At 38.3% G+C, this 21528-nt stretch overlaps 1 protein-coding gene across 6 annotated transcripts in view; it reads right to left on the bottom strand.

The window, feature by feature from the left end:
- Positions 1–21528, bottom strand: part of Gria2 (glutamate ionotropic receptor AMPA type subunit 2) — a 130847-nt gene that overhangs the window by 16271 nt on the left and 93048 nt on the right. For all 6 annotated transcript variants that reach the window (XM_004655890.2, XM_045131114.1, XM_045131113.1 and 3 more), the window contains exons 7-12: positions 12128–12295; positions 11741–11845; positions 10682–10792; positions 8467–8673; positions 7599–7969; positions 2815–3013 (exon numbers count right to left, since the gene is read on the bottom strand). In XM_004655890.2, the coding sequence (XP_004655947.1) occupies positions 2815–3013; positions 7599–7969; positions 8467–8673; positions 10682–10792; positions 11741–11845; positions 12128–12295 (1161 nt within the window). The remainder of the gene's footprint in view (positions 1–2814; positions 3014–7598; positions 7970–8466; positions 8674–10681; positions 10793–11740; positions 11846–12127; positions 12296–21528) is intronic.

Raw genomic sequence — 21528 nt, 5'->3', positions numbered from 1 at the left:
GGAGGACATGCCTACACTCCAATGACTACTAATTTAGTAATCTTGTAGCATCACATATACAAACATGGGTGTGACCAAGAACAGAGCATGAAATCAGAGAAATAAATCCAGATTTCTGGGTGTACAAGACAGGACAGTGTAGGAAGAACCCTATCCAGAAACAAAAGATCTAAGCACACTTCTTAGAGCCTTAAATTTGTCAAATACCCCAAATTAACTGACCTTCAGTTTAATAATGCATAAAGAAATCAATGTCGTGATATTTGTCTGTTTTCTATTGCTGCAACAAGATGCACGCTTTTCCTTTGAAGGTTTACTTAAATAATATTTTGGGGGATTAAAGTCCATCTTTGGGCACCAGCATCCGGCTGGTCTGTGGGAAGGGCAGCCCTGGCCATAGGACATCACATGGATGGTGCACTTCCTAACAACTAACAGCCACAGGCATTAACCGGAGTCCCAGGAGAACTATGACAATGCTTTCCCAAAGCAGCCATGGGTGCCCCAACCCCCTTCTAGTAGACCCCACATTTCTGAAGGTCACCATATCTCAACATGCTCACACTGAGAAGCAAAGTTCTAGCATAGGTACCTTTGAGGGTCCTCTCAAGTCATTTCCTAGCCAGAGCCCCCAATTGTCAAAGAGGAATATTTGTAATGTTGAACAAGTTGCAATATCCATAAAAGTAAGCACTTAGCATAAAAGCTATGGTTATTGGGCTACTGCTTTAGAGAAAGGAAAGTAAGTTCTACAACTTAATGGAAACTCCACAACCGAGTAGCAGAGCAATGCTGCCCACAGCATTTATTCAATCAGACTAGAGGGTCGCAACACTCTTAGCCAGACCCATCTAACTTCCTCAGCTTGTCTACTCGGGGGCATGGCCTGTTGCTTCTTAAGGCCCAGATTTCTGATTGATTGAGTTAAGACATACTAAAAAGCCCTGTGACTGAGGATGCATTGTAGTAGAAATGGTACCATGGATACCACCAGGTGACAATTGCAAGTTAGCGCAAGGATCTTCAATGGGAAGGATAGAAAGAAACAGCCAATATTATTTTTATCCACGTATGTAACAACCAGTAAATTGTGCCACAACAGGTCTCCAGGACATGCATAGGTCTATCTTGTTTGCTTCAAGGACTAAATTATTTTTTCCAAATAAGGAAAAAGCAAGTTATGTTGGACAGAAGTAACTAAATAACTGCTGAAAGTTGCCTCATTAATTAATAAACATTTAATCTTCCACTTTATTTTGCTATATCTTTTGTTATAATCAAGGCCAAGTACTGTTAAATCCAAAGTGCACAAACACACAACACCCACACCAACTGTATATATGTATGTATGTGTGTGTGTGTGTATATATATATATATATATATATATATGTATTTGTATATACATGCATATATATACGTATCTACATACATATATATATATGCATGTGTATATACATGATAATAAATTATAGTAAATATGTAGCACATCACTCCCATGTAGATCTGCATGAGAATACACTCTTATTTTCTTTGAAGTGCTGATGACTTCCTCAGTGTCTCAGGGACCTTCACTTTACACACATACAAGCTACTGTACTTTATAAGCTTTGATTCTGCCTCAGCATCTCTCCTGCATTGTATCTTTAGCCCAACCAAAGTTTTGGAAGGTATCAAGAACAGAGACAAGAGACTATGTAGGATGAGAGTCTGAGAGTCTTGCAATAATAACCTACCACTTTGACAGTTGGCCTCCTAAAGACCCTTGCCCTAATCAAGAACTAAATTGGATAATATCTCATTGAAACTCAGATAATTCAGAGACACATGCTGACTAACAGAGCTTGCCACATGTCATAGTTTCTGGCTTAAGGATGAAATAGCTGTGGTTAAACATTTGAATAGAATGTGTTCTTTTTATAGAAATGATGGAATGATGAAACAAAATTATGGCAGCCTCAAGCCCTTGGTCTTGTCCAATATGCATGAGAAGGCAGGTCAAAATAAAAATGTAACCCATGTCTAGTAGAAACATTGTAATTATGTTCCCCATTGGAAATGTAAGGAAGTTAATGATCCTTCCTTGAAGGGAATGAACAGAGAATTCAGATTTTATCTGAGAAACAGAATCTTCTTCTAAATGTACAGGTAAATGAACAGGTACATGTTCACTGACTCTGTCAATTATGGTCCACACAAGATGAATGCAATAGTACTTAGATAAAAATAGAGGACCATGGAACCCCTTCATTTACAAAACAATAACCTTAGGTATATTTTGTTTTAATCTTGTTCCAAAAGAACAATGATTTATGTAAATTTAGATTTCATGGCAGAATTGTGTTTTCTTATTATTTTTTCTTGTCCCAAGGTGTAAAGAATCAGAAAATGGAAAATGAGGGTTGGAGAGATGACTCAGTTGTTATAGGTGCATGCTTGTAAAGCTTGATGGCCTAGGTTTGATTTACAGTAATGTCATAATGCCAAGTGAATAAAGTGGCGTATGTGTCTGGAGTTTGTTTGCAGTGTCTAGAGATCCTGGCATGCCCATACTTTATTCTCTCTCTCTCTCTGTCTTTCATTCCATCATAAATAAATAAGAACTTTTTTAAGAAAGAAAATGGAAATCAAGCAATAGTCAGGGGTTGGGCAGGGTCCAAGACAGAGAACAGATCAAAAATAGAAACAGAGACAAGGTTAAGATACTGTATAGATAGTTTTATGGACCACCATTACACTGATGATGAGGACACACCAAATTTAAAGAGGTTAAGTGTTAGGAGGAAACTCAGAGGCCATGAAGCAGAATCACTCACCCTGAAAAACTCTTTCGTAGAGCCGGAGTCTAACGTTCCGTAAGCAATTTCTGTTTGCTTAGACAGGTCCTCAGCGCTTTCAATGGGTGACACCATCCTCTCTACAGTCAGGAAGGCAGCTAAGTTAGCCGTGTAGGAGGAGATGATGATGAGGGTAAAGAACCACCACACTCCTCCAACAATGCGCCCAGAGAGAGATCTGATAACAAGGACGAAATGGCTGTGTAAAGTGAAGTGAATGACCCAATAAAGCACAAGTTAGCAATGGCATGCAAGCTCCCACGGACAGTGCATTTCACCATACCTTTCAGTATGCCTGCTTCTCAATGCCATTAGAAATGATTAATCTTTCTGGGCAAATAATGCAAGGAAACTAGCATTGAGGACATGGTCAAAAACGTAAGGATTTTGTGAGCCCTTCATAATTATATGCTACAAATTTATGATTCAAATTTCCATAGGGAAACAATTTCAATAAATGTCCAAGTAATTTACCCAAATTCAAAACACTTTACACATGGCCTAGTGAACATGGACAGGGGAATCCAGAGCAACAGGAAAGTTCATCACACCATGAAATATTGCAGAAGTAGTAGACACCACAGATGTTTCTTTAAACAAGCCATCCCTTTGATTCAGCCACTGGATTCAAAAGAGAAAATTCTAGTTTTCCCAGGCTTTTTGGTGTGCAAAAATGTAGGTATTTGATATACTACAAGATAAAAATGAAAAAGAATGAAATGAGGCTAGAAACAAAACAAAATCATAATGAATAAAAATTGGGATGCCATCATGGAGTGGAATGCTTTGAGTCTGTCTCCGTGTTTACTGCTGAAGAGAGAGAAGAAACAAAACTCCAAGAAGATGAACTAGGTCTTTAAAAGTTTGTTAAAATATAAATTCTCAATGTGAAATGTCAAAAAGCAACTTTCCTATTTCTTTAAATGCATGTGATGTTTTCCAAAAGCTTAATCAATTCCCATTACTTCATTTTAAAATTTAAATCTGATAAATATATGTATGAAAATCACCAAAGGGTATCTACAGTGTAGTCTCATAATATTTTATGGGATTGTGCACATAATCCAGAAATTTAAATAATATCAAGAAACTAATAAAGTGGTGATTTTCTTTGTAGTCAATAACTCTGCCATGACTAACAATTAGACTTACCAAAGTGAAGAAGTAATATTATAAAATTTAAATCATGAATATTTTAGCCATTAGTTAACAATTATAACTAAGTAATGCAGCCTTTGTTATAGAAGACAAACTCCTGGGTAATAATGATAGAATATACCTCTGAGCCCTAAAAAGGGGGAGGGCAACAAGCTAATTTAAAACATATTTTAGATTAACAATATCTGTTGCTTAAAATGAGAGAGAGAGATAGAAAAAAAAGCTAGAATTAGATAATTGGGAGCCTTTATCACAAAGTCTGTGAAATAAACATGAAAGGATGCTAAAAGCTAACTATTCTAACTTGTGCTGTGAAAAGGCTATCCCTTACATTTTATAGTTGTAAACCCCTTATTCAGACACAGCTACCTTCAAATGTCTCCAACATGCCTTATAGCAAGGGGAAGTACAGCTACTGGGCATGTGCCCTGTATTTAGAAAGAGGAATCAGTACCTGACTGCCCTTATCCCTTAACACTAAGGTTGAATGTGTTAAATGCTTTTGACTGTACATTGTATTGAACTTACTGTGTGCTCAAGAACCATGTTAGCAGGTCATTCTACTCTAGTGTTAAAAGTAAAGACGGGTTAATGTCACCATCTATCTTCTACTTTAGTGCTTAAAATACTAACTGAGTTTAAATTTTCCAATTTTTGTTCAGCTGTACTTTAATTGTAAAGTATAGAAGATAGTTCAAAATTTATTATTTAGTCATAAATGTGTTATGTCCCTCAATTAATGTTTCTGAAGGAGTTCTGGGGAAATTTTATGAACAAGAGCAAATTCAGTTTTGATTCATGGTGACAGTTTCTTCAATTCAAAGCAAAGTTTTACTTCTTAGCATGGACACTAAAAAGTAAATGAATGAACAACCACTATCACATTGTCCAATAATCATTTTTAAGATGATGTATGTTTGCATATTTACTGAAATGCTCTAAAATATGGTTATGGAAATAAAGCAAGTTGGAGAGTAAAAATAATCCTCACAGCATACTGCACTTCTAATCTCTGTGTTTTCATGTTCAAGAACACTCCATCTTCTAGTGAAGATACTGTTAATTTAATTCATGGCAAATTATAGTCAATAAATATAATAAATCATTCTTAACTATAATTTTAATTTGTTCTATTAACATTAATATATAGTGTAGTGCCTTGTTATATTTTACTTGGAAATGAATAATAATTACATTTTTAAAATATTGAACTAGTATTTGTAAAGTGATCTGTATATTTCAAGTTTTTAAATTTTTTTTTTAAATTTATTTGAGAGAGAGAGAGAATGGGTGTGCCAGGGCTATCAGTCTCTGCAAACAAACTCCAGATGCATGTGCCACCTTGTGCATCTGGCTTACATGGGTCCTAGGGACTAGAACCTAGGTTCTTTGACTTTGAAGGCAAGTGTCTTAATCACTAAGCTATCTCTCCAGACCTTCAAGCCATTTTTTAAAGACAGTAATCCTTTCTATTACTCTGACCCAGAATAATCATCACTGCATTCTAAAACGTATTATCATTTAAAAAATATTAAACTTCTCAGTGCTAGGTTACCTGTTCAAATTGTAAGTACATATAGAAACATAATAAAAAGTAATTTTGTTTCTTAATAAAATAAATTATATATATATATATATATATATATATATAGAGAGAGAGAGAGAGAGAGAGAGAGAGAGAGAGAGAGAGAGAGAGAGAGATTTAAAAAATTCAACAAACTATGCTATGTAAATAGTTGTATATATTGCCATGAAATGAATGTCACTACATGTGAAATTTTGGTGATTAATGATTTGTGTGAGTGAAATAAACAAAACAATAACAAAAAGCATGCCATTTAGTAAGGTGCTTGACTGAGATGAGAAGTTGTGTGTAAGTCACAGTGGACCCTGGGGTGGTATGGAATAACTATGCCTTGTGCTCCAGCCACTGTGTGGGAAGGCTTTTCTACTCCTGACGAGTACTGAGTACCAAAGCGTCTACCTGCCCTGCCATGCTGAGAAGCAGTAGGAAACAGCTTTTCACTTACAAGAACACAGAGCAAGCAGTCTGACCTAGTTATACCATGAGCGCCTCAATACTTCTACTTATCCAAAAGACAGAGCCAAATGTATGTCACTCCAGCATAACTGCCGCACATCTGAGAACTAGGGTAACATACGTCAGTGGTTTTCTTATCACAGAGGAAGCCTCACGTTGATGTTTACTGGATGAGAGTATTCTCTCAGTCCTGTTTTTTAGTATTTTCCTTCTCATTACTCATGACTTATCTTTGCATCTTTAGCTTAAATCAGATTACTAATGAAGATATGAGACTGAGAGCCTTCTACATTGTGTTAGAAGTGAAATATGTGTACATGTATTCCTTCACACAAGTCATGCAAGTATCTTCTCAATATTGCTAATACAGTGCAATCCCAGACAGAATGCACAGAGCTATGCGTAATTCATCTTTAAAATGTTTTCTAAAGATTCTAACCACTTATTATCATAGAAGTGAGTCCTTTAGGAACATCGATCTAGAGGGTATATTTACTTTATTTCAGTCAGCTCAAGATATTAAAACATTTATAAAGAGATTGAGATTTCTGATTGAGATTACCATGTACATTCTGAGATTAATTACTTGTAATTCTAAAAGAAGTGCTAAAGAGTCAGTCAGTTTAATGAATTAACATCAAAAGTCCTTCATTTGCTAATTGAGATTTTTTTTTTACTTTGCATAAAAGAAGGGTGATAAAACCCAAATAAAAAAGTGCCAAAAAAAAACGGGTAATATTTTTGTTTTTAATGTTAAAATTATCACCCTAGAAAAGGGATGATTTATTTTTCTGAAGAGACCCATGTAATTATCATTTTTACTCATGTATGTAATATGAGTAAGTATGATTGGAGATTTATGACAATTGCACTCTAATTTGGACCTTTAGGATAGAGATAAGCACATCCCAGTGAGAAGAATGATAATGTGAGTTGACTCCATGGTGCAGGTGAATTACCATTCAGTATGGCACAGGCTTTTAATGTAAAACATTGGTGTTATATCTTAATTTCTAGATATTTCAAAAATATATTATCAAAATTTTAATCCAGAAACCTGACCTTGAAAAAGTCTTGCCATGTCTTTCTTATATCATTTCCATGAGCTGATGTTAGAAAAACAAAAACAAAAAAAAGAGAGAGATGACGTATGCGCAAATGAAATCTTGCCTAACCCATGGTCGGTTTGGTCATTAATACCTAGTGCCGCCCATTTTCCCATATACAGGTCTGTGGATCAACACACAGATGGCTGTAAAATGAGAATATGCAGCAAAAACACGGTACCCCTCCAAGCAGGCATGGAATGACAAGAACATTATGCATTTTACAGCCTCTTCATGGTGTGTACAATTTCACCAGGGAAATACACGATCAACATTTCATGAATATTGCTCAAGTATTTCACAGGCTTACGCCGACGGTAAAGGTCTGTCCTTTCAGGGTCTTACACTGCCCGGACAGGCATCAGCAGCTGGTAACTTGTGCACAGTGAATTCATAAACACCATGAATATCCACTTGAGACCTAAAATGCACAAAGTCGAAGCACGTGAGTGACCAACCTTGGCGAAATATCGCATCCTTGCTGCATAAAGGCACCCAAGGAAAACCAGAGACTATTAAAAATCCCAAATTCATTAGTTGATTCACTACTTTGTGTCTCTCTTCCATCTTCAAATTCCTCAGTATGCCACTCGTAGGGGCTAAATCTGCTGACCAGGAATAAAACTACACTGACCCCAATGTAGGCAAAAACAATACACATCCAAATCTCATAGGCTAAAGGATCAAGAAATGAGAACACTCCAGGTTTTGACTTCTGGGGCTTCTTGATCATGATGGAGATCCCGAGGCTCATGAAGGGCTTGGAGAAGTCGATCACCTCTTCTCTCACGAGGGTGATTGTTAACGGAGCAATGGCAATGTCTGCTTTCTGTAAGGGACACAGAGCACAGTGACAGGACCTCACGTTGCAGCCAGGAAGGAAACATTGTGGAACTTAAAGGGAAGGATAGGAAATTGGGGAAGTAGCCATAAGTATCACCCTGGAAAAGTTCTACTGAGGAGTAAACAAAAAGGCAACATATTCCCTAAATAGCAACCCTTTTTATAAATAAGTACTTGACTATCTGTCTGGTCTGATGTGGGTAATCACACTTCATCAGTGTATTGGCTACATCTATTCACACTGTGGATATCCGTGGGCTCAATGCTTCAAGACCCATGAAATGCACGTTTCAGTTAATCTTGAAGGTTACTCCTAGCTTCTGCCTGAACTTTTCAAATGTTTCCAAGGAAATAAAGTGGAACTTATAGAGTGATGCAGGGTGGCCACAACTTCAGACATAGATATGTTCAAAAGAAAAGTGGCTATTTTGTCAACAACAGATCAAATAGAATGAACTTATCCATGAGTAGAGATATACTTACCCCATAAACAAGCTCTCCAACCATCCCATTCCAAATTTTCGTGTCTGCATCCCTGGCCCCATACTTGCCATCCCCTACAATGGTCAGCTTGTACTTGAACCCACAATGTTTGGCAATTTCTGCAGCCAAATCAACACAGTAGCCTTCGTAACGCTCATTGCCCTCAAGCATTTCATGATTTTTCTTCATCATAACATATGGAGATTCCTGTATGGAAATACAACATTTTATCAGTTTACCATACCTAAATTAATGAAGTCCCAGCATTGAATCAAATATCCTGGTGTAATAATTTGTTAGCCACAGACAGTGTGGACAAGTAGAAGAAAAAAATATAAACATTATTTTTTTCTGCAACAAAGCTCTTTAAATGTCTGTCACTGTTATTCAAAAAGGCTTGTGTCTAACATATTAAACAAGATACTCAAAATCCCACACTCTTACTTAGCATGTCCTCTCATTTTGTTTGGAAGTCCTGAGTTTCAGAGAGATAAACTACTGCTCAGCACCTGTTTTTCCTCAAATTTGGATCTAATACACCCTTGGTCTAGGTGAAGGTGACACAAAACCCAAGAACCAACATTCACCCTAAGTATGTATTATTTTGGTCCAAAGGATTGCTTTCCTGTAGAGATCATTTGCACATCTGATGGTACACAGATTAAAAGGGTCACGGCCATGGGAACATATGGCTCTGAACCCAGATGTATTTTGTGTGTAACATGTAACATCCTAGAATGATATTTCTGGGATAACTAGAGAATTGTTCCCCTTATAAACACCAGAATGAGCAAGCAGGACAAATTGATTTGCCAAGGCAAGTTTTCACTCCTAGAAAGTGAGAACAAATATATTTGAAGCCTTAATGAAATGTTTTCTGTCAAGGACACAATGAAGGTGAGAATTTCCAGATGTCTAGCTCGTACTTACTAAAAGAGTTTCTGAGTATCTCCTGATATTTTACCTTATTTCCTTGTCTATATTTGCATATTCTAGTACTATTATAATAAATTTATAGATTTTATATTTTAAATTTATTTGAAAGAGAAAAAGAGAGAGAGTGTGTGTGTGAGCAAGAGAAAGATGGGGAGAGAGAATGGGTAAAATTGGACCTCTTGCCACTGAAAATAAACTTCAGATACATACACCATTTCATGAATCTGGCTTTAGATGGGTACTGGGGAGTCAAACATACATTGACAGGCTTTGCAAACAAGTGCCCAGTGCAAACGAACTCCAGAAGCATGCGCCACTTTGTGCATCTAGCTTTACATGAGTACAGGGGAACTGACCACCACTGGCAGCCTTTGCAAGAAAGTGCCTTTGATGGCTAATCCAGCCCTCCAGCCCTGAATCCATAGATTTATTTCCTCAATGCTGAAATAAAGTAGAACACATTTTATCTCAAACCTGTGACCTAATCTGAGGTCCACTTTCTCCCCATCACTTGCCTAAGAGCTTATCCATGGGATCCACATTCCCCTCCCATCATTTCAAAGCTTAATTGTTCTCAACCAGTTTTAACATGCCCTGTTCTTCCACTATTCACTTATTTAAAACCAAGCATTTGTCAACCACTGTGTTCAAAAGAAGGGTCAAAGGGGGAGGTCATTCTTATCTTTAATGTGTCTGTCTGTTATTATGGAGAGAGAAAAGAAAAAGAGAAAGAAAGAAAGAAAGAGAGAGAGAGAGAGAGAGAGAGAGAGAGAGGGAGGGAGGGAGGGAGGGAGGGAGGGAGGGAGGGAGGGAGGGAGGGAGGAAGGAAGGAAGGAAGGAAGGAAGGAAGGAAGGAAGGAAGGAAGGAAGGAAGGAAGGAAAAAGAAAGAAGCAAGGAAGCAGGCAGGCAGTATTATGAGGATCATTTCAGATGCAAGGTGGGAGTAATACAGAGGTAGGTGAGAGAGGAAGGAGGGAAGCGGATAAGGAGTTGTGAAGAAGGAGCGAAGATGTCTCCATGGTTCACTTGTGTGAAGCAGGGCATGAATCAGCTGTCCAGCACAATCTCAGTCTTCCAGAAAACAGGACACCCTGAATGAGTTAGTTAGCCATGTGTGCTTTCCTTCCAGCACAATAAATATGTGAGAAATGGCACATTTCAAAAAGTGAGTAAAACTTTGCACAAGTTGCTATCCTAAAATGTAGACAGTAGCTCTCTTGGGATGAGAGTTTGCATAATAAAAATTAAAGTTTTAAATAGGCAAATGTAGCTAATTACCAATATTGTTGTAACAACAACAGTTTTATTCTCAAGCCCAGAGGTGTCATTTCCAGAAGGAAGCTCAGTGAGGGTAACAACCATTTTATCCACCTCGCTCCAGTATCCAATCTGCAAAAGGTCATCATGGTAAGCATGTGGAGAAATACAATGACAAAGCATCCAATGCTGTTCACACACAAGTTGAATTAGAGCATATATTCACATTAACTGCATTTCCTCTAAAATACACAAATGTTACCACGTATGCAACTATAGATAGATAGAAAGTAGCTATAAATGCCAAAACGATTATTAAAACGGGTTTGCATCTTTATGTTCATTTTTAATCTTCTCTCATTTATTAATTCATTCGCTTTTAAGACAAGCTCTTGCTTTGTATACGTAGCTATACCGGAACTAACAATGGCATCGAGCTGACAATCCTCCTGCCTTCAGTATCACTCATTCTTGGATTACAGGCATTTGATACCAACGTTTGTTCACTTTTATGTTCCCATATAAGTAATTTGTTTGGGAATGCTTATTTATACATATAAGTAAATCCAAATAGTGACTTGTCAAACATAAACTTTAAAAGGAAGACATCGGAGGGCATAGTTACATACACATTTGTAGAGCTATTTTCTTCTAAACTCATTAAACATTGGCAATTATTCTTTTTCTTCTTGTTGAAGTTATGTTTTCTATTACAACAAAGTGTATGGTTATAATTAAGACTTTTAAGATTAAATTTCATATCACTTACCAGAAATCAATCAGTTGATTCAGAAAAAAACAGGTATCAAAAATGTATGCTTCTAGCACACCTTTAATCCCAGCACTTGGGAGGCAGAGATAGGAGGATGGCAGTGAGTTTGAGGCCATCCTTAGGTTACATAGTGAATTCCAGGTCAGCCTGGACTAGAGCAAGACCTTACCTTGAAAAACAAACAAACAAAAACCCTGCATGCTGCTAAAAGAATCTCCCCTCTGTGTATGGCTTGGGACCCAGAAGTTCATCAGTGAGGAGACTCACCTTCTCATAGAGACACCTGTTTTAAAACCCTAAAGATTTACCTTCCGGGGCCCATTAGTTTTGAGCTCCATGATGTTAATTGTGTAGTTTATTCTTTTTCCATTCTGGTCAAACTTTATGTTTCCTGAGAGACCTTCAACCTGAACCTGATGATGGAATGGAAAAGGAGCAGTATTATACATTTAAAGTTTGAGGAACGGGCTGCACAGATTTCTCTCATTGGGGTCCAAAGAGAAAATTATCTTGGAGAAGCTTAGTTTGATAATGATTCTCTCCTCTGCTCAACCTACCTTTGTGCTGTGAGAGAAAAAAAGTAGACTGTATGTGAGAATAAGGAATGAAACAAGTCTGACTTTGTTGGCAAGGGAAAAAAAAAAACACGTAATGACTGTGCAAAGTGATGGCGATGCTTATTTTCTGAGACTGACCTGTTTGAGGGCCCTTTCTATTTCTACACCTTGTCCCCAGGGCACCGCTGGGTTGGCCAAGCAGTCTCCTGCGTTGCCCCTCCTGGAGATTTCAATCCTCTGCTTGCGGAGGTTGCGGAATGCTTCAGTCATCACTTGAACCGCATCATAGGTCAAGGCAGAAGTGTACTAAAAAGGATTACACGCAGTTCATAAGAATGAGAGAAAATTCAGAACATACATGCCAGCCATCCAGACCATGACTACCTTCCATGTGGCAGATAATATAAAAATCAAAAAAAAAAAAAAAAGATAAACCCCACTTCTATGTACAGACACCAAAGAATTCAAGAAGTGTATGGATTTGGGGATTATACAATACAGGCGAGACTTGACACCTTTTCTATTATCATATATATATATATATTTAAATATTTATTTTTATTTATTTGACAGAGAGAGAGAGACAGAAAGAGAGGGAGGGAGGGAGGGAGGGAGAGAATGGGCATGCCAGGGCCTCCAGCCACTGAAAACGAACTCCAGACGCTGTGCCCCCTGTGTATCTGGCTAACACGAGTCCTGGGGAATGAACCTGGGTCCTAGCTTTTAAGGCAAATGCCTTAACCGCCAAGCCATCTCTCCAGCTCCCTTTCCTACTATCTTAACATCCTAGGTTTTTGAGTGGGACTATTGGATAATAAGTTTTCTCATGTTTTATTTTTTCCTAATCAGTTTCTTATCCAAGCATCACTTTACAGATGGCTGTGGTGATTTACAAACTTGTCACATTTACAGATATCATTGCTACTTAACAAGAGATGCATGAGTTTACAGCCTGCATCTTTAATACAGCCCCATTGGTGATCACATATATCTTCAGCGGGTTCAGGAGGGCTTCATTAAGTCCTTCTGGAGACTTCTGTGGGTAAAGTTTAAGAATGAAAGTGCATAATTTTACAGTGCTTGTTTGCTTTAACCATGGGTGCTAACACTGGATGCAGCTGTGGTGGGGGGTAGGCGTGTGTGTGTGTGTGTGTGTGTGTGTGTGTGTGCGCGCGCGCGCGCGCGCGCGTGTGTGTGTGCTCACTAGAGGCATCTGCCACTTGGCTACAGCAGATAATGAAAAACTGGGCTTGCCCTTGAGGAGTTAATGAATGCTGAGGAAACCTGTCACTGGGTATTTTTCAACCTGAAGGCACTATAAAATGTGGAAAGTAAAGGTGGGGAAAAATGCAATGCCTTGGCTGGTTTTGTGACAGTTTTAACCATTAAGTTCAAAATGACACTCGGTGCTCCCAAATCCTCTCCCTATTTGGGAACTCAGTTCTTCCGTTCCCTGAAATGACCGCGTCTGGTGACCTGTGCCCCACAAGCTTCCTTTTCTTCACGCTCCTCCTGATCACCTTACTTTCCATGTCATGATCAAGAGATCACCAGTTATTTTTTATTTTTATTGTTTTAGGTTTTGGTTTTTTCGTGAGGGCTATCTGGCTGCGACATCTGTCACCCCATTGATTGCCGGGGTTGATTGGGCTGATCTGGCTGGCTAGGCGGGTTTCCCCTTCCTCCCTCACCACTCCATCCATATGCGCCCCTCCCGAAGCTGCGCACTCGGTCAAAGGGGAGGACCTTCCCGGAATAGAGGAGGACGGCTCTTCGGTCAAGGGTATGCGAGTAGCTGCTCTCCCCCTGCTAGAATCTCTGAACAAGCTCTCAACATCATCAATTATTTATTGCCAAGTGTGGTGCAAGCCTTTAATCCCACCACTCGGGAGGCCACGGTAGAAGGATCAATGTGAGTTTAAGGCTAGCTTGAGACTACATAGTGAATTCCAGGTCAGCCTGCACTAGCACAAGACCCTATCTCAAAACGCCAAAAAATAAAATACAATAAAAAGATCACCAGATAGAATTTCCCACACCGTCACTTACAGAATGCCTAAGCTCCCCGCACCACTTGCCCTCAGAAAAATCAGGGTACACAGAAGGCCACCTTCTCCTCAGCAAAGACAAGGTCCTCTTCTATACTGTCTGACCCCACCCCTCTCATTCTCCCCCACTCCCTCTGTCTCATACTACTACAGTACTTTACTACACACACAGAAAAGAGAGGAGAGGAAGAGACAAGAAGTTAGCAACCGATTCTTATCCATGTAGCCTTTGAATTTTCACCTCATTTTTCTGTCTCCATCATAGATTAATCCTACGACAGGAAGTTCCTCGATGTCCTCAGTACATCAAGTCTTACTTTCTCTTGCTTTTTCTTTTATGAGAGAGAAAGTGAGAGCAAGAGCAAGCGTGTGCATGCACGACAAAGAGAGAGAGAGAGAGAGAGAGAGAGAGAGAGAGAGAGAATTGGTATGCCAGGGCCTTAGCCACTGCAAATAAACTGCAGATGCGTGCACCACTTTGTACATGTGTGTGACCTTGTGCACTTGCATCATCTTGTGCTTCTGGCTTATGTGGGACCTGGAGAGTTGAACATGGGTCCTTAGGCTCTGCAGGCAAGTGCCTTAACTATCAAGCTGTCTCTCCAGTCCTAACTTTTCTAACTTCTATGAATTGAACCACAGGTGTAAATTACATCAGTGCTATCAAGCCTCACTTCCTTAGTGTCACCCTCAGTGGGCATCACTCCGTTACTCTTCTCACAGGATAGTTTGTTTCCTTCATCTCCTTTGCCGATGTCTGATCGTGCTGAGTGCATATTCCTCATCCTTATCCTTTAGTCTCCTTCCCACCACTCTAATGCAGTCCAGGGAAAGACCTTGTTACCACCAGACAATGAGAGGCCAGGGCAGAGTTGGACAGACTGAAGAGGCAGCAAGCAAAATAATGAAAAATAGTGGGAAGGCAGGAGGGGCAGATGGAGGAGGATAGGGTGGAATGAAAGGGAAAAGAAGGGAAGAGAACAGAAAGAGAGAGGAGCAAAGCAGAAGAGGGACAGGTGGTATCTAAGCTTTGATTCAGATCCAGTCTTTATGATCATTTTCTTTCCCAGTACAGTGCCAATAAATAAAAGCATATCATTACAATTATTGTAACATGATCAATAGATATTAGCTATCTATTGTGTTTCTTTCAACATGAAAATTTTATAGAGTAAGCCAAATGAAAAAAAAAAGTTTATGTGGTATGGTTTATCTCCTCCATGTAGCCTAAAATTCTGTATTATCTTCTTTTTATGATAAAATGGTATAGTAAAGCTGTTATTCATTTGATCTCTGTATAGATTAGTCATCTTGTCACACAAAGGATATATTTTATATGAAATTTAAGTAAAGAGAAAAATGCACAGTGCATTCAGATTGAATGGGATAACAGTAGTATTCATATTTATCTGCAAATTCTTTCTCTTTTCTTTGATGCTGAGAATAGAGCGCAGACCATCTGACATGCGAAGCACCTACATGATCACAGAAGTTCTGTCCCAGGCTATCTGAATTTTTTAAACTTTTTGATTTTTTTCTGTGGTAGGGTCTCACTTTAGCTCACACTAACCTGGAATTCACTCTGTAATCTCAGGGTGGCCTCAAACTCCTGGATCCTCCTGCCTCTGCCTCCCGAGTGCTGAGATTAATTAAAGGTGTGCAACACCATGCCTGGCATATCTGAATTTATTTTTTTTGAAGCAAGGTCTCACTCTGTAGCCAAAGCTGTACATGCACTTTTGATGTTCTCACTTTCATACCCCAAATGCTAAGGTTTCAAGCTTGAGCACAATATGTTTAGCTATTAATTTCCTTTCTCAGATGTTACTAATTAACATTTCTTGCCCAATCCCTAATGTCAGTGTGGACCTTTGGATAAGTTCCCTTACCTCCTCTGTTTGCTGGAATATCTGGAGATATTTTCTTAATTTTTATTTATTTGGGGGGGGGGATATGGGAGTGCCAGGGCTTCCTGTCATTGCAAACTTGAACTCCAGATGGATACATGCCTTTTTTGTGCATCTGACTTTACGGGGGTTCTGGAGAACTGAAACCAATGCCATCTGTCAGACTTTGTATGCAAGTGCCTTTAACCATAGAACCACCTCTTCAGCTTCTCTATATCTCTCTTGATTTCAGATCTAGATGTCTCCCACATATAGATCTTGGTGTCTGCTGAATCATCAATCTAGATATCTATCTCCCACTTGGGATATTTGAGGCTACATCTGAGTTTCCTAAGTACACCTCACACTGAACATATGTAGCTAAAACCTATAGCTGATATTTGTAAAGTCTGTCATTTTAACCCTAAATCTGCACATCCAAGAAATTAGGAAAATATATAGAGAGCCACTAAAGCAACTTATACTATTTGATAACAAATACAATTTCTAGAATCCAAAAAAATTCTAATATATAGTGGGTTTTTATTAAAATGCAGGGAACTGAACATGCGTTATTGGTAATATGAATATATAGAAACAATCTAAATTTCTGATAGTAGAGGAATGTTAAAAATTATTATGTTATATTTTCTGTCCAGGGAAATTTTGTAGTCATCAAAATTGTTACTCAGAAAGATCATATAACAATAATGCTTATAATAAAATTATGGGAAAAAATTAGCATTACAATTTAGCTTTAAATTTTGGTCAAAATTAATTTAAAACAAGCTGTACAAACTTTTTGTAAGAAGGAAGAAAATGGTTGTAGTAATAGGGATGGAACATAGCTGATTACATTCCTTTCCAAATATTCTGAAGTCACCTTGTATCATAAGGAAATACTATATTATATTATATAGTTTTCTTCTTTTCTTAAAAAAAGAAATCATGTCCATCTAAGAGAAGGCTTCTTGAAACCAACAAGAAATGTGCTATCAAGGCGTATCTGCCTTGCTTGTGTATCTGCTTCTATTTTCTGTGAGGAAAACACATCAACTACTTCTCTTTCTTTAGAGCACTCAGTTCATTGCCAACTTAACTCTCACAGTAATGTCTAGTTCCCTGAATAGGTAATGGAACCTAAATTGAGTAAATTGGATGTTAGAACAATTTCAATTCACATTAAAATTATGATAATAACTAAAAGACAAGGTCTTCATTGAGTCAGCTCATTCTGGTTACCAGGACAAGTCCATAAAGCTGCTTCTAAATGTTTTAGAGGTCAACAGATGTGGGTGGACCACATTAAAGAGAAGACGAGGCTGGTGAGCTGCCCATTCTGCTCCTGGCTCGGAGCATGTCCGTACCAGGAGAAAAGTTCTCTCCACCTTTCTCAGAGGCTCAAATCTAATCAGACCTCAAGCTGATTATCATTTTAAACTAAAAGTCACAGTCAGAACACAATTATGAGCAGAGATAACATTCACAGCTTCCATAACCCAGGCTTTCTTTGCAATTATGTTCTGCATATGGGCCTCATTTATTTTCCTAAATAAGAATGTTCACATTTTTTTTCCTACTGGATAAATATTTCCACTTTATTCCCCCATTCACTAGAGCAGATATAAATTAAATTGAAGGGAAGAGGATGACAGTGTAACTAGCTCCTCTTGAAATAAATGCTTCATCTCTGTCACAAAGTTGATATCCTGCGAATATTCTCAGCTGAGCTGGAAAGGAAGATTTCATTGGGAGGCCATTAGCTTTAGCAGCAGTCACACAATCAACATGCTTCTGAAGAAATCTGGGAAATTGATTTTATGGTCCATTTTCCAAATGCAGTCTTTGTATAGTTTTAAGTGTAAATTTATTGAGACTTAAATTCAAAGCGAAAAATAAAAGATCCATTTGAAATATGTTTGCTATGCCTGGTCGTATCACAGGAACCATTCAGTAATTCATTTCTGTAATCACGGGTATCAGAATGTAGCATTTCTTGAGGTGACTCCATGTTGATCTCAAGCATCATGACTATCAGAGAAGATGAGCTAAGGACAGTGTACACTGACAGATTATCTAGTGGAAACTTCTCTTCTTAAATCTGTTATCCATACCATGATTAAACAAAAAAAAATATGAAATTCAAAACAGAAGTGCAAACCTTTAGGCACTACTAGTATATATTTAAAATTTCTCCTATATATGGCATCTTCCTAATTTGTTTTGAAACTTGAAACTTAGTTGTGTATGGTTTAGAGAATACGGCCCTTTTGTATCAGAAGCCAATGCTTAATAGAAGCTTTTTTTATATTGCTGGTCTGTTATGTTGGGACAAGTTGACTAGAGTTGGTATCTGAGGTTTCTTAGAAAACCAAGGAGAACTGAGGCTATTCTTCTATTTCGCTGGAGTTCTGAAGAGCAAGGTGAAAGAAAAGAGAATTCATGTCCGCCTAGTTTTCTAGGGGATAATTGTGAGTCAGTTGGCCCTTTACAACAATCCTATGCAATAAATAGTTTTATAGATGAAGAATCCGAGTCCTAAAATCTCCCATTACATTTGACCACCAGAAACTGTGTTATAAAGATAGAATTTGCCATTTTCTTGTTCTCTTGGACTAACCCAGGTTTAGGAAAGAAAGTCTCAAGTCCCAGGAAGCCCTATATCTCAGGTGCACTATGACAGTTGTCACTGCGTTCAGCATACACTGTATCGAACAACTGGATGAGTAGAAAAGGAGCTTGGTGAGTGAGAAAAAATGCTAAAGGGAAGTTATTGGTTGACATGTTTTCTGTTATCTTTTCATTCCTCTCTATGCTGGTATAAAATGTTTGTTTTTATTTGTGCTGAGAGCCACTATCTGCCTGAGACACTGATAATTAGTGCAGAAAAGAAGAAGTGGGCCTCTCATTACAGAGGTCAGCTTTTGAGAAGTCAGTGCTAACTGCCAGGTTAACATTTCCCTTTAGCAGTGTCCTCTGTAAGAATGCTATGCTTAATGTTCCCTGGGATGTTAGAAGTGCATCAGTTGGTAAATTTTGTCAATGACTTTTTTTTACTTTTACTTATTTATTTACTAATATAAGAAAGAGAGAGAGAGAGAGAGAGAGAGAGAGAGAGAGGGGGGGGGGAGAATGGGTATGCCAGGGCCTCCAGCTGCTGCAAATGAATTCCAGACACATGTGCCACCATGTGCATCTAGCTTATGTGAGCCCTGGGGAATCAAACCTGGGTCCTTTGGCTTTGCAGACAAGTACCTTAACCACTAAGCCATCTTTCCAACCTGCACTTGGTAAAATTCACATGCCCTTTTCTAAGATAAATTTTTTGGCAAAATAGTTATGATGTCTCATGTTTTATTTCTTATAATACATCACAATACTGTTTAGCACTCCAATGAACTACATTAGCTATGAGTCTCCTTGGTTTTCTAAGTAACCTTACATTCTCAACACAAAACAAAATACTGTTTCTTTGTTTACAACTAATAGCATGAAAAATGTGGGCTCTATGAAAATACATTTATATCAATAATTGTATGAAGTACTTTTAGATTTTTTTAAAATTTTATTTATTTATTTATTATTAGAGAGAGACAGACAGAAAGAGGCAGAGAGAAGGAGAGAGAGAATGTGCACGCCAGGGCCTCCAGCCACTGCAAACGAACTCCAGATGTGTGCGCCCCCTTGTGCATCTGGCTAACGTGGGTCCTGGGGAACAGAGCCTCGAACTGGGGTCCTTAGGCTTCACAGGCCAAGCGCTTAACTGCTAAGCCATCTCTCTAGCCCTTAAATTTTTTATTTATTTGCGTGTGTGTGTGTGTGTGTGTGTGTGTGTGTGTGTGAGAGAGAGAGAGAGAGAGAGAGAGAGAGAGAGAGAGAGAAACAGACAGACAGGGCCTTTTACCACTGCAAACAAATGCCAGATGCTTAAAATACCTTTTGTGCCTATTTAATGGGTAGCTTGAGAATTGAACTTAGGCTGGCAAGCTTTATAAGCAAGTGCCTTTAACTGCTAAGCCAACTTTCCAGCCCCAAGTCTTTTCTAAATATTTATTTACAGGAGGGAGGAAGGAAGAAGGGGTGGAAGGGAGGGAGAGAACAAAGAGAGCCCTAGGACCTCCTGTAGCTACAAGAGCACTTTAAATGCACATGCCACTTTGTGCATTTGGTTTTATGTCAGAATCAAACCTAGGCAGTCAGGCTGTTCAGCCAAGTGACTTTAACTGCTGAGCCATCTCTCCAGCTCCATCTTTTAATTTTTTTTAATTCCTCGCAATGCCAAAGAATCCAACAGAGACCCAGGAAAAAAGAATGGCAGGAGAAAATACATTGTGAACCTACAATTATTCACTTATTTTAATTTCAAATTCACTAGCTGTCCACCCTCTGGAGAAGAGCTGTCTGTGATAAGGTCAACTTTAATTTACTGTAAAGCATTTTGAACATGTGCCCTTTGAAACTTCCCTGTATAAGGCATAAAATCTTCATAAAAATCTCCACAAGCTATATCACATTTCCCAAGGGTGAAATGAGAGTTCCCTGGAAGAAACCCAAATTAGTATTCCCTACGGATAGTAAAAATAATTGTCATTGATTATGAAGAAAAAAAATCTTACTATAAAAATATTTTAAAACAACATAGTTTTTGCCTAAATTACAATGAATAACTTTAGCCAAGCCTCTCCTTTATATACACAAGAAGTTATATACTTATGAATTCAAATCTTCAGCTAAAACTAATTAGATGAATCAAGCCATACAAAGAAGTTCAAGTCAAAGCAATGTTGGTTTTGTCTCACTGATTTCATTGGTTGAATAAATTTCCCTCCTGGACTTTCTCACTTCCTATGCACTATGGTTCCTCATGGTTGACAATTAAGGAAGAAACATATATATTCCAGAAAGACTTGGCTCTGAAAGATTTTTACCTGCTTATCATAAGAATATTTGTAAGATGGAAGAACCATATGATAGCAGTGATTTGCAAAATGTAGAAATATTAACAGAAATATTGTTGGGGGCCTAAGCTGATTTTTAGATACTCATGGCATTAGAGATTTGAGAGAAACCTTGTGAGTTACACTTGTGCTCCTTACAGATAAAAAAAGAATGGTGATGGAATAAGAGTCCTGGCATAATTATGAATATTAACAATAAGGTTTTCACGGTTTGGGTTTCGGTTGCTTTGAAGCAGGGTCTCAACTCTAATCCAGGCTGGCTACACTGTAGCGGAGCATATGGGCTTATTTTAACCCTATCATTACCATTTAAATTGCAAAATATATGCGCCTAAACCCACTAAACTTGTAGGTCTTGGTGGGTAATGCCCTTCTGTATCCTCAGTAGAAAATGACAGGGTATCCATTCTGACTGTGGTCAGTTTAAACACTCCCAAAGCAGAATTGATTCTGTTAGGCCACTAGGGTGCTACTTAATGCACGGAGCTAATTACTGATTGAAAACGAAGATTATACTATTTTGAGACAGGAGCAATAATTCTCTTAGGACAGCAGTTAAGAAAGTTCAAAGATGTGTGTTAAGTCGTTTCCTGAGTAAAGTGAGATTCTTGTGGGAAAGTCATCATTGGAAGTGGCGCACGGATGTC

Source organism: Jaculus jaculus, chromosome 12 (genome assembly GCF_020740685.1).
Source record: "Jaculus jaculus isolate mJacJac1 chromosome 12, mJacJac1.mat.Y.cur, whole genome shotgun sequence".
Lineage (NCBI taxonomy): Eukaryota > Metazoa > Chordata > Mammalia > Rodentia > Dipodidae > Jaculus > Jaculus jaculus.
This window is presented reverse-complemented; position numbering and strand designations above follow the sequence as displayed.